The following is a 17,693-nucleotide window of genomic DNA, read 5'->3' on the forward strand; positions in this document are numbered from 1 at the left end:
TGCTACCTACAAATGTGTTAGTGCTAAAAATACATAAATCATGACATTACATATGTAACACATTAACCACCCAATTGAAAATGTTTGTTTTGGTCTTCAGGCTCCATAATATAAATATAATTATTATGGATACATAAGGTAATACATATATGAAATATAATATATATTTTAGTATAGCCCCCCTTCAGTAACAAGCTTTAAAATTTTCGGTGACCATGACGTATGGGTAGCATCACGAAGGTTTTACCAAAGTTACTGATGACGCATAAGTTGTGTCAGTAGTACTGTGTAACTAAATAAATGATTTAAGTATGTGGTACCACACCAGCCAAGTGGCGTTTGTTCAAGATGGTCACTGAATGTGGCATGCACAGAGAGCTATACTATAATATATTATTTTTATATCTCATATCACTCACTGTAGTAATGAGTGAGCCTACATACATGGAACTATAATATATATATATATATATATATATATATATATATATATATATATATATATATATATATATATATATATATATATATATATATATAACGATATGAGATATTATAATATATTATAGTATAGCTCTCCATGTGTGCCAAGTTTTAAGCGTAACTGATAACAACTGATGGATACTCTTTTGTCCAAAATTTTATGAACATTTTATGATATTGGTATTAATTCCACAACCTTTCCTATAACAATAGATTTACATTTGTAGAAAAAATATTGTATGATATGAATGTTAAAAAGTACATTTTTAAGGCACTCATGTGAATTGCAGAATGAGCGAAAGCGAGAAACTTTCATATGTATGCGTTAAACGTGTACTTTTAACACTTATATCATAAATAACTATTTAAGTAAATGAATTACATACACTCTTCTTTTTGTCTCAATTAATTTAATAAACAAAATTTTTTTTTTGGGTACCCTGTATAAATAATTATGTTAACGTTTATATTAATGAATAGAGAATTAAATAACCTTTCAAATGAGCTATCGCACCACCCCTACTCTAATTTAAAAAAATCATCAATTACGTCATCACGACCAGATGGATGATGTCATTAGTATGATATATATGGTTAAAAGTCATAATTTAAAAATAAAAATCGACCTGTCCCAGTATTTCTCTCCAAATGCTCCCATTCTTAAGATAATGAATTTATTCCAACTCAAACGTCCACACATATTTACGGATATCGTTAAAAAACAGATTAACTTTTAGAGCAACAGTAGGACAAGTAACTTTTTTTCCAATTATTTTTCACTTTTTTATGAAATAATATAAATATTTATGTAAGGCCTGTAAAATTATATACTGAAACAAAATTCCATGTAAATCCATTCAAATATAAAAAAGGTACTAAGTACCTTACAATGTTTCTTTGAGGTGACGATACATAAGATTTTTTTCAGAATCAGATATTTGATTAAGATTTACTTGACATGCCCTATCTATGTGCCAGGCACTTAAAACAGTCTATTAGGAACAGAACCCGTTACATTTGAGCAGGCATTGTAAAAGGTGTCAGTTATGTCTGATATGAAAACACTCAACTGTACATATAACACCATCACACACATGTATTTAAAAAAAAACTTGGTAAATAAAAGTAGGTATCTTTTCTATTTGAAAATAAGAAAGCATTATGAAACCCATTCCTAAATTCATTTTTTACTAATACTGTTGTAAGTTCAAAGTCATAAGAAATGAGTTCATGAGTTCCATCTATTGCGATAAAATATTTACCAAACTTAATTAACATTTCATTTTGGCACAGCATTCATGAAAATAAGACAAAAATCATAAATGTTAAATTCAGGATGAATATCCATTAGTATGCCCTGTTGTGTGTAAAATAATATTGGACATGACGTAGTCTGTAAGCATTCGACCCAAAAATGAACACTGGTTGCGTCATGTTTGTACCTATATCCATCTTTCAAATCAATGCCACAAGGGTGTTTAATGTTTGTGATATCTTTTCTTGTAAGTAAATCAATTATTTTTAATTCACCTCCTATGCTATCCTGAACAGTCTGAAGTGCACTAAAAAAGTAAAATATAGGATATTAGGAGAATCAAAAACACTATGATAGTTTAAAATTGTAAACTGTAAATATTCATGATTAATATTTAAAAGTATATTAACTATTTAGATCGGAAATAAGCCACAATTAAATTGAAAAAAAAAATGTATTAACGTTTCGATGCCCAAATCGGGTACTGTTGTCAAAATACAAAATATATTAATTAATTGTAAAAATGCCACAAGGAAATAGCTTCAGAACAACATATTGTATATATGTAAATATTTAATATTTTACTTACATTTTTGAAAAAACTCTCAAAATAAACTTTCAAGAGATATTTATCTGATTTTGGTATATGTAAGTACTCTATATCATCCTCATGTCATAATGTGTTTTAAAATATGTTACTCCACAACAATCAGTTTCAATGTTTTTAGATACTATTATTCTTCGACTAGTACAGGAAATAAACATTTTACAGAATCCTTGGGATTTTAAAGCTCTTTCTCGATCTTGTTTTGTAGAATAATTTTTTGAGGATGGCATACATTCATAATAAGATGTTTCATGTTCTTGTAAGTACTCTTGTTTTCTTCCTGTGCCATCCACACAGTAAAATCTACAAAGACAACATAACAGGTGATTACATGGGCAGTTATACTACTTATAATAGCTTACTTTGTATCTACTCTGTTATCTAGTATTAGCAAATACTCAACATCAACCTTAATACTTAAAAAATAAATAATAATGTGGAAGTTACAGGTACCTACCTAAAAGTTTTTGATTTGCAATTTTATCAACTGGAAAAGACTGTAACATAATGAGTTTTAAACTATGAAACAGTACAATATTATTTGTTTCAATATTTACATGTAAATAAAATACATAATAATCCTAACCACTTGTAAAAGTAAGGTTAAGATTTTTGAGTTGAGAAAATAGCACTCTAGCACTGTCAAATTTAAAACCAAATTTTAAAATTCCCGCTAAAAGGAATCTGGCAACACAGTTTCTCTCCCCGATTTCCACACGTTACCCGCCATAATAACCGGCGCATGCGCACAAGCACGCGTTAATTCAAATAGGCGCAATAATAGCAATTAGCTTTTTTGCTAATTGTACGTTAAATATTGAAGACAAAATTATACCATTGATAGATTTGTGATCACCATACGATTTCGCATCGATCTATAATAAAGTTTTTTTTTTAATCATTTATACAAGGTTGTGTCGGCTGGCATCATGACAGTTTTTAATTATTTTTTTCCTAATTAACTAACGATCACCAAATGTTGAAAATAGACTACCAATCACCCCCAAATGAAAACCTAATGGTTTAATTAATTTTGAGCGTAATATCTCACTTTTGTCGGCCAACATCACACGGGTAGAAAATTTTGCTTTCAAGAAATTCACGAATTTATTGGCGTCAAGTTAATAACGAACAAACATGGATGTCAAATTGTGCTTTGAGAACACGTCAAATTTGGCCTTGAATAACTTGGTCAATTTATTGTTCAATTTATTGTTGATGTAAAGTGCACTTAATAAGTATTTTTCAAAAATTTAAACGCAGAATGAAATATTACGTTAAGACCGAGGGCAGAAAGTCCCTAAAAACTTCTATGTTTATTTTAATAAGTTACAGGGGTGAAAAACTCAGAATATTTAGTGTGATTTTTAGTTTCAAATGTGTCATTAAAAAAACTTTTTATTCATTCTAAAGGACTTTCGGCCCTCGGTAATAAAGTAATCTTTCATTCTGCGTTTAAATTTTTCAAATATACTTATTGGTTTTCTCGGGATTCGAAAAAAATGATGGCTCCGTGCGTCTCCCCTCTACTTACAGTCACGTGACACGCTGTCAGATTTTGTAAGGACGTTTTAACATTGAGTCTTATGGGATTATTTTGTTAAACTTGAATATTTCATTTTGTAGTGATAATAACCGAAAAAAATTGTTAGAATTCATTAGTTATTAATTTATACTGTAATTTATAGTGCAACAAAAATATTTTATTTTGCGTTAATAAAGATTTATTGACATAAACTGCGATAGTGAGGTTATGTATACAAAATCGAACTGATAATCAATATTGGAAAGTGAAGAATTTATATCAGATTAAGTGCGTTTTTATTTTCTGTTTATATTAATACATAATATCACTAGCGTGACACGGCATTTTTTTTTAAATGTCTCATTTAAACATACACAAAGCGTCCTTATAAAATTTCAAAAATCCGCCACCATGAGCAGGTCGGTCGATTTTGCTTTGACACTTTGTTAACGCTCGGGGCGATTTAAAATACAGGCGTCAAAATTTTTCATTTTGTTCCTTTCCACTTAAAGTTTGTCGCACTTATTTAGAAACACCCTGAATTGATAAAGAACAAATCTAGTTGTTAAACATAAGCGAATTAATCAAAAAAACAGAATGTTAAGAAAACCGGAGTCTATAGTTGGATTTTAATTTCAGTATTTTATAAATGCCCGGTACACCATAAAAATTTAACTGGTTAGCAACAATATTATTACAGCGGTATTGTTAAAGAATTAGGCTATACGCTGTGAGCTCGTACGTAGAGGGGATATTTACAAATTCGCGAACGCCAGTAGTGACAAGTTTGTAAACGTTTACCGGAAATTTGACATAAATGTCAAAGTGATTAATTTAAAATTAAAATTAAAAACATTAATTATAAACATTATTAGTTGGTCAAAGCTGTGGTATATATTTTTACCTTAAATATACTTACGTTTTAAATACTGAATTTAAGTTTTTTTAATGTTCCATAATATCTAATTATAAATAATCTATTATAATCTTAGCGCCATCTACACGATTATTGTCAAAGTATCCGAAGTAAGAAATTGATATTTTATCAATAGAACGTCAAAATGATTAGAAAAATCTTTAAAAAATCTATTACAATTTAATTACTTTTTTGCGTTGTAAATATTAAGCGATAACAATTAAATAATAAATTTAAAAATTACCAGTAAAAGTTGAATTAGTAACCGCTAGGATCGACACCAGCGAAGCTCAGAGCGTATCCGATGTGAGCTCGTACGTAGAGGGGATATTTATAAATTCGTGAGCGCCAATAGTGACAAGTCTGTAAACGTTTACCGGAAATTTGACATAAATGTCAAAGTGATTAATTTTAAATTAAAATTAAAAACATTAATTATAAAAAATATTAGTTGATCAAAGCTGTGGTATATATTTTTACCTTAAATATACTTACGTTTTAAATACTGAATTTGCGTTTTTTAATGTTCTGTAATATGTAATTATAAATTAATCTTGGCGCCATCTACATGACAATTGTGAAAGTATCCGAAGTAAGAAATTAATATTTCATCAATAGAACGTCAAAATGATTAGCAAAATCTTAAAAAAATCTATTACAATTTAATTACTTTTTGGCATTGTAAATATTAAGCGATAACAATTAAATAATAAATTTAAAAATTACCGGTGAAAGTTGAATTAGTAACCGCTAGGAGCGACACCAGCGAAGCTCAGAGCGTATAACATATTAAAAAAATCACTTAAATCTGCCAACAGGTTTAGGAAATATACGCTGTGAGCTTCGCTGGTGTCGCTCCTAGCGGTTACTAATTCAACTTTTACTGGTAATTTTTAAATTTATTATTTAATTGTTATCGCTTAATATTTACAACGCAAAAAAGTAATTAAATTGTAATCGATTTTTTTAAGATTTTTCTAATCATTTTGACGTTCTATTGATAAAATATCAATTTCTTACTTCGGATACTTTGACAATAATCGTGTAGATGGCGCTAAGATTATAATAGATTATTTATAATTAGATATTACGGAACATTAAAAAAACTGAAATTCAGTATTTAAAACGTAAGTATATTTAAGGTAAAAATATATACCACAGCTTTGACCAACTAATATTGTTTATAATTAATGTTTTTAATTTTAATTTTAAATTAATCACTTTGACATTTATGTCAAATTTCCGGTAAACGTTTACAAACTTGTCACTACTGGCGTTCGCGAATTTGTAAATATCCCCTCTACGTACGAGCTCACAGCGTATAAGACATTAAAAATGACAAAATTTTTAAGTGGACGGATTTCTATATGCACGCAAGTTTATATAAAAATATATTATATTAAACTAAAATCATCTTAATAACATACCTTTTAATGTTCTTTATCATTTGGAGCACGAAATATTGTAAAATATTTCAGTTTCTCTGTAAATACAGTGAATATTATTTAAAAACAAATGAGAACTGTCAGAATTAATCGGTCTACCAATAGATGTTGCCAAATTTCAACTTCATGGCTTGTTAAGTAAAGGTGGCTGGCTATGTTCCTACACTGAATCTGTCATGTCAATGTCAAAATGCGTTCATGTCATGTTTCATGATGTCGTTTTGACTTTTGATTTGACGATAAAATAATTTTTATAAATTTTGCTTGTATTCTATATTCTATATTGTATATAAATAATATATTGGAAATTGTAACCAAATAATTGAGTTTAAATTTGAAATGGAGTTAAGTGAAGATTCTATAAAGATAAAACAAGATGTTTTAATATGTGATACAGATGGAGATTCTCTAGAGCAACATGTTAATGTACAAACTAAATCAGAACTGGAAGAATACATGCTTGAAAGTAATTACACAGAGAATTCTTTATCAGACTCCTATTGTTCAGAAGATATTAAAATAGAAGAACACACCTTACAATATGATATAAGTAACCCATTCCCTGTCATTACCAAACAAGAAGTTATGACAGAAATAAAAAAAGAACTGGATGAACATAATTTAGAAGTAAACCATGAGTGTGACAAAAATACAAATAGGAAAAAATTAGAAGCTGAGAGAGATGTAAAGTTAGAGATAGGAGCTTCAAATGAGATAGATCATGATAGTCATTGTGGAAGTATGGAAACAGAAAAATTACTGTCCAACATTGACAAAAAAAGTAAGTTTTAGTCTATAGGTATATTGTTCCTGTATTTCTCATGTCTTCATCAATTTTATCAAGAAACTTTGTTTTGGATCTTCCACTTCTCTGAATAGTGGGTCTATCAAGGAGTATTTTTCTGGCTGGATCAGTTTGTTCCATAAACATTACATGCTCTACCCACCTCAGAGGTTCTATCCTAATGTATTTTACAGTATTGAAACGTTAATAAAAGTATTTTACAGTATCTACATATCGCATCTTCGCTCAAATAGTATCACAACCAACAAACTGTCAATACAGAAGGAATATGCATTAGGGTGGGTTGAAAAACAATGTTTCATTTTTTAATCGCTATACCGCGGAAAACTTGCCTTTGGGGTATATAAGTAAAATACATAGTAAAATAAAGTTATATATTGGACCCCCAACTGGCGCATGATACTTAAAATTTAGTTTTTTTTTCAAAAATCAAGACATTTTTCAATTATTTTTACAATCTTTATCCAATAATATTTGAACATGCTATAGTGAAAATTGTTTAGTTAATAGCTTAAAAAATAGGAAATAAACTTGAAACAGTCAATATCTGTTAATTTGCAGCAGCGCAGGATACTCAAAAAATGGTATAATTCACATATTAGCACCTTAAAAGAAGGTGTGGTCTAGTATGTTGTGTTAAACAGAAAAGATTCGAAAATATAAGAACCTGGATCTATTTATGTTGGCCACGTCACACCTTCAAGTGGATCTGCTCAAAATATTGCTTATAGGATTTTTTGCTTATAGGATCCTTTTATACGACTGAAGGGCATTTCTTTAGATGATCTTGACGTAATGGGGTGTGACGGTACCGTTACTAACACGGGTTGGAGTCATATAGGAGTTACAGGCCTGAAAAAATGGTCAAAATTTGAGCGTTTGCAGGCAAAGTAATTAAAATTCAAATAAACTGTCTAATGAAATAAAAATTAATGTATATGATAAAATGACTGTGTTCATCACGAAAATTTTGCGATTTTTGTGGATTATATAATTGATCGATGATATATAAACAAACAACATATAAAAAAATTGGGGTGGAGTTATTTTTTGTCTTCACGTAATAACAATTGAAAGTTACTCCATTGCCAGCCTACTCCAGACGGCATGAAAATGATAAAATGACAGTGTTCATCACGAAAATTTTGCGATTTTTGTGGATTATATAACTGATCGATGATATACAAACATAATATAACAAAATTGGGGTGGAGTTATTTTTTGTTTTCACGTACCTAATAACAATTAAAAGTTACTTCATTGCCAGCCTACGCCGGACGGCACGAAAATGATAAAATGACAAAATGATAAAATGACGGTCTTCATCACGAAATTTTTGCTATTTTTGTGGATTGTGTAATGTATCGATGATATATAAACATAATATAAAAACATTGGGGTGGAGTTATTTTTTGTTTTCAAGTAATATTAATTGTTTTTTAAGCAAATTAAATCCAGTGGGGTCCAATAATCTTTTCTTCTAGTTTTTAAAGATGTCTGGTAAATGTTGCAATTGTTCTACCAAATGTATTTTTAAAGAACCTAAGAATAATGGGGAGGTTTTTGGTTATCCATGTGATTTTTGTAAAAAAGTTTTATGTAAAAGTTGCTCAGGTGTCAGTGCTACAGAGATTCGTTGCCTCGTGTTATCATCACGCATTTTTCCTTACCTTTGTGGAGATTGTGTGTCAGTAATAAAGTCAGCAGTAAGTCTTGATAACAGAGTCAGAGCCCTGGAGGATGCCTTAAGTGAGGTCAAAATTGACAACAGCCAGAAAATCGAGGAGCTCGAGAAACAAGTTGGTGTGATAGCAGACGAAGTTAAGAGTATGAGAACTAGTTTTTCATCATGTCTTGATGATATTAAAAGGGATCTTTCCATTATTAAAAGTTCCACTACCTCATCGTCTACACAGGGTGGCTCCGGGAATACTGCACCAGTGGTACATAATAATGTGATGTTTGAAGTGTCTGAGAGGCAAAAGAGAGCATGTAACTTAATGATGTTTAATTTAATCCAAAACAATGAGGAAGACGACTTATCTAGAGCCAACGACATCCTCTTGGGTCTGTCAGACTCCCCAGTCAACATACTGAGCTCAGCCAGAATTGGGAAACGCAATAAAAATGGACATCAATCATTACGTCTAACCCTTGAGTCTCCTGAGATTGTTCGTTCAATCTTGAGGAACAAAAGAAGACTCGATAGAAGCTTAAAAGTGTTTATTGAGGCTGACTTAACTAACGAACAACGTGCAGAGGTTAATTCTCTGAAAACAGAACTTAAAGAAAGGCAGCGTAATGGTGAATCAAATCTCATTCTAAAATATGTAAACGGTATACCAAAATTGCTCACAAAAAACATAGAAAATCAACAGAATTAAAAGTTCAAGCCACTTCGTCAATACCTGTTTATTTTCAGAACGTCAGAGGTCTGCGAACAAAACTTAATCTACTCTATGAAAATATATCATACTCACAATATGACATTATAGTGCTAAATGAAACATGGTTGACTAGTGACATTAACAATTCTGAACTACAAATGTTCGACTATAACATCCACCGAAAGGATAGATCTTTATCAACAAGCATTTTTTCTCGTGGAGGTGGGGTGCTTATAGCTGTCCGTAAAACAATATCTAGCACAGTTTTGTTAGCAAGTAACAGTGTTGAACATTTATTTGTTAAAATTGAAGTTGGAAGCAATAAGATCATCATTGCTACTGCTTATTTCCCACCACGAAGTGAACCAGAGAAATATTGGGAGTTTACGGAGAATGTGGAGAAACTATCGGATGAAAATCCGGATCACAAGCTTTGTATCCTTGGGGACTTTAACCTTCCTTACTGTAACTGGTCCAAGGATGGAATGTCTTCAGTGGGTACCCCTTTGATAGGAGCTTCACCTCGTGAAGTTGAATCCATACAGATTCTCTCAGCTTCATGTTCATACCATAACCTTTATCAAGTCAACTCCATTAAAAATGCACACAACAATTTGCTGGATCTGATTTTCAGGGACGATGGCGAAGCTAAGATATCAACAGCAGAGATAGTCCTACTTCCTTTGGATATTCATCATCCACCTATATCTTTTGAATTTAAGTGTGAATCATGTGTTAACAACCCTGGACTGACTGGTGATGCTTTTTATAGAGATTTCCATGCGATGAACGTCCTAGATGTTACAAGTTTTCTTTCTCAATTTAATTGGGATAATTTGTTTAAAAATAAGTCTCTTGATGACATGATCAGTATTTTTTTACGATATTATATACTTAACAATTGATCTTTATGTTCCTGTTAAAAAGTATTCAGCAAAGAAATTTCCGGTGTGGTTTTCTCCTGATCTCAAAGTTACAATTATTCAGAAAAAGAAAGTTCACAAAGAATATCTAAGAACTAAATCCCCCACTCTCTTTAATGAGTTTTCTGCATTAAGGGCTCAATGTAAACGCTTAAAACAACAATGTTATCGTGATTACATTGCATTAACTGAATCATCTCTCAGGGATAATATTAGAAATTTTTGGAAATTTGTTAGTAATAAAAATAGCAAACCTAATATACCATCAGTTGTACACTATAATAATATCACTGGTTCGAGTGGTACAGAAATTGTTAATTTGTTTGCTGAATACTTTTCAAAAACTTATAGTGATAGAGATTTACAGGATAATATTTTAGATTCTGGTGACATCAACTTATCACAATTTACTATATCTCAATTTGTCATTTCTATTTCGTCTATATATGAAAAACTTTCCTTTTTGGATAGCAACAAGGGGCCAGGTCCAGATGGTCTTCCACCTTCTTTTCTTAAACACTTAAGCTTTTTACTTTCGAGACCTCTTTTTCACATTTTTAACCTGTCATTAAAGACCGGGATGTTCCCAGACTACTGGAAAACTAGCTTTATTACCCCAATACTAAAATCTGGAGATAAGTCTCAAGTGAACAATTATCGTCCTATTAGCATTCTGAGTTGTATTCCCAAAGTTTTTGAGAGTCTTGTTTGTGACTATTTGTCAGCAAGTTTAAAATGCTGTTTTATCGACCAGCAATTTGGATTTCTCTCTAGCCGCTCCACTGAACTTAATTTATTGTCATTTACCGACTGCCTTGTGGAATCTCTTGAGGGTGGCTTCCAGGTTCATGCTGTATACACAGACTTTACAAAGGCGTTTGACCGGGTAAATCACAAGATTTTAATCAATAAGTTGAGAGGTCTGGGTATCCAGGGTGAACTTTTAGAATGGTTGTTATCCTACCTATCTGAAAGAATACAAATAGTGTGTGTTCAGGGTTTTCAATCGTTTGAAATTAAGGTACCTTCAGGAGTGCCACAAGGGTCACACCTTGGACCTCTTCTATTCAATATCTATGTTAATGATATTGCCTCCTGTTTCCACTTTGCTTTTTTCCTAATGTTTGCTGACGATTTAAAATTATATTTGAAAATCGAAAATGATGGTGACTGTCAAAAATTACAATCTGACTTGGATCGGTTGAGCTATTGGTGTGATAACAACGGAATGGAACTTAATGTTAAAAAGTGTCATTTAATGGTTTTTGGTCGAAATAGAACTCCTGCAAATCATATCTATACTATTAAGGATTGTCCTTTAGACTCTGTATCTCAGATAAAAGACCTTGGTGTTGTGCTCGATTCCAGCTTATCCTACATCCCCCATATCTCATCTATTGTCTCAAAGTCACTTCAACTTTTAGGGTTTATCAAACGTTGTGCAAAAGACTTTCTAAATATCCCATCCATAAAAGTATTGTATTGTTCACTTGTGAGACCTCACCTAGATTACTGTTCATGTGTTTGGTCTCCACACTATAACACCCATATTCTAGCTATTGAGAGAGTTCAGCACAAGTTCTTAAGATTTGTTGCATTTAAACAAAATCAGAGGGTTGATGAAATTAACTATTCTAATATAGAAAAGTCACTCAACATAACCTCTCTCTCCAAATCCGACGCATGCATAAGGATCTCACAATGTTTTATAATATACTACACTCCAATAATTTTAGTCCTCAACTATTGGAGAAAATTAGCCTCCATGTTCCCAGTAGACAAACGAGGCTAAATCAACCTTTTTACATTAGACCGCATCGCACTAACTACGGACACAACTCCTTCATGTCCAGAACACCTAGATTTGCTAACCAATATTCGGAAGGTTTAGATTGTTACAGTTTTCCAAATAAATTTAAAGCTCAGCTTAAAAACTGTGCGTGATAACTTGATATCCTTGTGTTTTGTACATTTTTTGTTAATGTTTGTTATTTATTTAATGTTCCTAGTTTGTATGATTAAAATTTTTAAATTTACTTTAGGTTAGGTTATAAATCTCCTGTGATTAATGTTTATACTGTATTTTAATTGGGTGATTGCCCGTTGATAAATAAAATAAATAAATAAAATAAATAAATAATAATTCACTTAACACATTCGCGGTCATGACTGCATATGAAGTCATTTACTCCATAAGAATACGTGTATAACATGACAGCGTGTCCGCGAATGTGTTAAACTATTGCCAGCCTTCGCCGGACAGCACGAAAATGTTAAAATGACTGTGTTCATAACGAAATTTGTGCAATTTTTGTGGATTATACAATTGATCGATGATATATAAACAAACAACATATAAAAAAATTGGGGTGGAGTTATTTTTTGTCTTCACGTAATAACAATTGAAAGTTACTCCATTGCCAGCCTACGCCAGACGGCATGAAAATGATAAAATGACAGTGTTCATCACGAAAATTTTGCGATTTTTGTGGATTATATAACTGATCGATGATATACAAACATAATATAACAAAATTGGGGTGGAGTTATTTTTTGTTTTCACGTACCTAATAACAATTAAAAGTTACTTCATTGCCAGCCTACGCCGGACGGCACGAAAATGATAAAATGACGGTCTTCATCACGAAATTTTTGCTATTTTTGTGGATTGTGTAATGTATCGATGATATATAAACATAATATAAAAACATTGGGGTGGAGTTATTTTTTGTTTTCAAGTAATAATAATTCACTTAAACTATTGCCAGCCTTCGCCGGACAGCACGAAAATGTTAAAATGACTGTGTTCATCACGAAATTTGTGCAATTTTTGTGGATTATATAATTGATCGATGATATATAAAAATAATATAAAACAATTGGGGTGGATTTATTTTTTGTTTTCATGTAATAATAATTCACTTAATCTATTGCCAGGCTTCGCCGGACGGACGGCACATCTTCTTCTTCTTTCTCATAATCCTTAGTGCCCTTCAGGGCGTCGGATGTTGGGTTCCGCCTTTTATCCACTTCTTCCAATTGCTTCTATTGGTGGCCAGGTTCTTCATATACCTCATACTGATGTGTCTCCTTTCACCTATATCTTGGATCTGGTCCATCCATGTCTTCCTCGGCCTTCCCTTTTTTCTTTTGTTTCCCATTTTGGCTTCATGTACCTTCTTTGTAAGTCTATTTTGCTCCATTCGTTGTATGTGTCCAAACCGGCTTAATTGTTTGTTTTCGATCTTCCTAATTATCGGTTCTTGTTCCAGCTCTCTTCTTATATCTTCATTTCTGAATCTGTCAAACTTCGTAACTCCGGCTATTCTTCTCATGTATTTCATCTCGGTCGCGTTTATCATTGATTCATGTTTCTTTTGGACAGTCCATGTTTCCGCCCCATATGTCATTATATTAAAAATTGGGGTGGAGTTATTTTTTGTTTTCACGTAATATTTCACTTAATCTATTGCCAGCCCACGCCGGACGGCACGAAAATGATAAAATTACTGTATCCATCATGAAATTTTTGCGATTTTTGTGGATTATAAAATATAATTGATCGATTATACAGGGTGTAACAAAAATACAGGTTATAAATTAAATCACATATTCTGGGACCAAAAATAGTTCGAACGAACCTAACTTACCTTGGTACAAATATGCACATAAAAAAAGTTATAGCCCTTTGAAATTACCAAATGAAAATTGATTTTTTCGAATATATCGAAAACTCTTAAAGATTTTTTATTAAAAATGGATATGTGGCATTCTTATGGCAGGAGCATCTTAAAGAAAAATTATAGTGAAATTTGTACACCCCATAAAAATTGTATGGGGGTTTTGTTCCCTTAAACCCCCCCCAAACTTTTGTGTACGTCTCAATTAAATTATTATTGTGGTACCATTAGTTAAATTTAATATTATTAAAACTTTTTTGCTTCTTAGTATTTTTTCGATAAGGCAGTTTTTATCGAGTTAAGGCTTATTTTTTAATATGTTTACATAAAAATTTTATGGGGGTTTTGTACTTTTAAACCCACCCAATTTTTGTGTACGTTCCAATTAAAATATTGCTGCAGTACAATTAGTTAAACACAGTGTTTTTAAAACTTTTTTGCCTCTTTCTATTTTTTCGAGAAGGCACATTTTATCGAGATATGGCTTCTTTTTTCATACGGTTCAAAATATACCTAAACATGTAAATCATACATAAATTTTCATATTATTACCAAGTCTCCATAATCGTACTTAACCATATACAAATATGTGGTGGATTGGACAAATATTCAAAATATCTCGATAAAAACTGACTTTTTGAAAAAGTACTAGGAGCCAAAAAAGTTTTAAAAATATTGTGTTTAAGTAATGGTACTACAATAATAGTTTAATTGGAACGTACACAAAAGTTTGGGGGGGTTAAAAGGAACTAAACCCCATAAAATTTTTACAGGGTGTTCAAATTTCACTTTAGTTTTTTCTTAAGATGCTATTGTCATAAGAATGCCATATGTCTATTTTCAATAAAAAATCTTTAATAGTCTTCGATATATTGGAAAAAATCGATTTTCATTTTGTAACTTCAAAGGGTTGTAACTTTTTTTATATGCACATTTGTACTAAGGTAAGTTAAGTTTAATCAAACTATTTTTGGTCATAGAATATGTGATTAAATTTATGACCTGTATTTTCGTTACACCCTGTATATTAATATAATATAAAAAAGTTGAGGTGGAGTTATTTTTGTTTTCACGTAATAATAATTCACTTAATCTATTGCCAGCCTACGCCGGACGGCACGAAAATGATAAAATGATGATGAAATTTTCATGAAATTTTTTCGATTTTTGTGGATTGTGTAATTGATTGATGATATACATATAAACATAATATAAAAAAATGGGGTGGAGTTATTTTTTGTTTTCAAGTAATAATAATTCACATCTACTGCCAGCCTACGCCGGACGGCATGAAAATGACAAAATTACTGTGTTTATCACGAAATTTTTGCGATTTTTGTGGATTATATAATTGATCGATGATATACAGGGTGTCCGATGATATACATCGATGTCTACAGGGCAGATGTGAAGATTTTGCACATTACATTCTGTATACTATGGATAACAATATACAGGGTGTCCCGAAAAGATTGGTCATCAATTATATCACAGATTCTGGGGTCAAAAATAGGTTGGTTAAACCTGACTTACCTATATACAATAGTGCACACAAAAAAAGTTACAGGCCTTTGAAGTTACAAAATGAAAATCGTTTTATTTTCATATATCGAAAACTCATAGATTTTTTATTGAAAATGGACATGTGGCATTCTTATGGCTGCAACATCTTAAAAACATTAAAGTGAAATTTGTGCACCCCATAAAAATTTTATGGGGGTTTTGTTCCCTTAAACCCCCCCAAACTTTTGTGTACGTTCCAATTAAATTATTATTGTGGCACCATTAGTTAAACACAGTGTTTCTAAAACTTTTTTGCCTCTTAGTACTTTTTCGATAAGCCAGTGTTTATCGAGATATTTTGAATATTTGTCGAATCCACCACATATTTGTATATGGTTAAGTACGATTATAGAAACCTGTTAATAATCTGAAAATTTATTTATAATTTATATTTTTAGATATATTTTGAAAAAGAAGCCACATCTCGATAAAAAGTGACTTAAAAAAAACACTAAGAAGCAAAAAAGTTTTAAAAACACTGTGTTTAACTAATGGTACGGCAATAATAGTTTAATTGGAACATACACAAACATTTGGGGTGTTTAAAGGAATAAAACCCCCATAAAATTTTTATGTAAACATATTAAAAAAGAAGCCTCATCTCGATTAAAACTGGCTTATCGAAAAAATACTAAGAGGCAAAAAAGTTTTAAAAACGTGGTGTTTAACCCGCCAGTGGTGGCTATATGAGATTTTCTCTCACGGTTTCAGAAAATTGCACAGAAGTGTTTTTCTGGGAAATTATACGCTCTGTAGTTCCTTCTAGTCTTCTAACTATCCTCCCTCGACAATCTAATAGACTCGTCCACTTAGATAGTGACTCAGTTGACCTAATATCACCCAATTGTTGAGTCAGCACGCTTCAAGTGAGACATTCTCTCATCAAGCGACCACCCGCGTTACGAACTGTACATAAAAATGAATTTTATTTTGGCACTTAAAACCTGAAATAGTGTAAAAAAAATTGTAATTATTGTGATCAATCAATTTTTCCAGAGCATTCTTGTTATATTTGTGTGCTGTGCCGTAAATTATCAAGATACGGAGATTGATTAATATTTGTTTAATTCCGATTATTTCTTTTTATTTTATTATATTATTATCTATATTATGTTATATTATTTTTTTCTTATTATTAATTAATAAAAAAAGTTTAAAAGCTGTTTTAAAAATTTTATTTTGTAAAAAAAAGGCAAAATTTGGATATGTGAGAGAAAATCTCACGCGCGACCACTCGCGTAACAATCTACCTAGCGACCAATGCCGGGTTAAATAATGGTACCACAACAATGAATTAATTGGAACGTACACAAAAGTTTGGGGTGGCTTAAGGGAACAAAACCCCCATAACATTTTTATGGGGTGGAAAAATTTCACTATAATTTTGTTTTAAGATGTTCCTGTCATAAGAATGATACATGTCCATTTTCAATAAAATATCTCTAATAGTTTTCGATATATTGAAAAAAACCGATTTTTATTTTGTAACTTCAAAGGGACGTAACATTTTTTTTATGAGCACATTTGTACTAAGATGAGTAGGTTTTATCGAACTATTTTTGACCCCAGAATGTGTGGTATAATTTATGACCAATTTTTTCGGGACACCGTGTATAAACATAATATAAAAAAGTTGGGGTGGAGATATTTTTTGTTTTCACGTAATAATAATTCATTTAATCTATTGCCAGCCTACGCCAGACAGCACGAAAATGATAAAATGACGGTGTTTATCACGAAATTTTTGCGATTTTTGTGGATTGCGTAATTGATCGATGATATTATATATAAACAAAATATAAAAAAATTGGGGTGGAGTTATTTTTTGTTTTCAAGTACAATGACTGTGTTCATCACAAATTTTGCGATTTTTGTGAATTATATAGTTGATCGATGATATATAAACAGAATATAAAAAATTAGGGTGAAGTTATTTTTTGTTTTCACGTAATAAAAGTTACAAGTTACTCCATTGACATCCTGCGCCGGACGGCACGAAAATGATAAAATGACTATCCATCACGAAATTTTTGCAGTTTTTGTGGATTATTTAGCTGATCAATGATATATAAACGACATATAAAATAATTGAGGCGGAGTTATT

The 17,693-nt window shown here is 31.2% G+C and overlaps 1 protein-coding gene and 1 long non-coding RNA gene across 2 annotated transcripts in view; one reads left to right on the forward strand and one right to left on the reverse strand.

Annotated features, from left to right (window-relative positions):
• Window positions 1-481: 481 nt before the first annotated feature.
• Window positions 482-2,940, reverse strand: LOC126891971 (uncharacterized). The gene is made up of 3 exons (XR_007700630.1): window positions 2,803-2,940; window positions 2,328-2,648; window positions 482-2,045 (listed from the first exon to the last, which is right to left on the reverse strand). It is a non-coding gene; the product is annotated as an uncharacterized LOC126891971 (long non-coding RNA).
• A 3,514-nt stretch (window positions 2,941-6,454) lies between these two features.
• The window catches only part of LOC126891950 (zinc finger protein 345-like), a 75,158-nt gene continuing 63,919 nt past the window's right edge, over window positions 6,455-17,693 (forward strand). The window contains exon 1 of the mRNA XM_050661297.1: window positions 6,455-7,012. Coding sequence (XP_050517254.1) covers window positions 6,571-7,012 — 442 coding nt within the window. The 5' untranslated portion in view covers window positions 6,455-6,570. The remainder of the gene's footprint in view (window positions 7,013-17,693) is intronic.

This window comes from Diabrotica virgifera, chromosome 9 (assembly GCF_917563875.1).
Source record: "Diabrotica virgifera virgifera chromosome 9, PGI_DIABVI_V3a".
NCBI lineage: Eukaryota > Metazoa > Arthropoda > Insecta > Coleoptera > Chrysomelidae > Diabrotica > Diabrotica virgifera.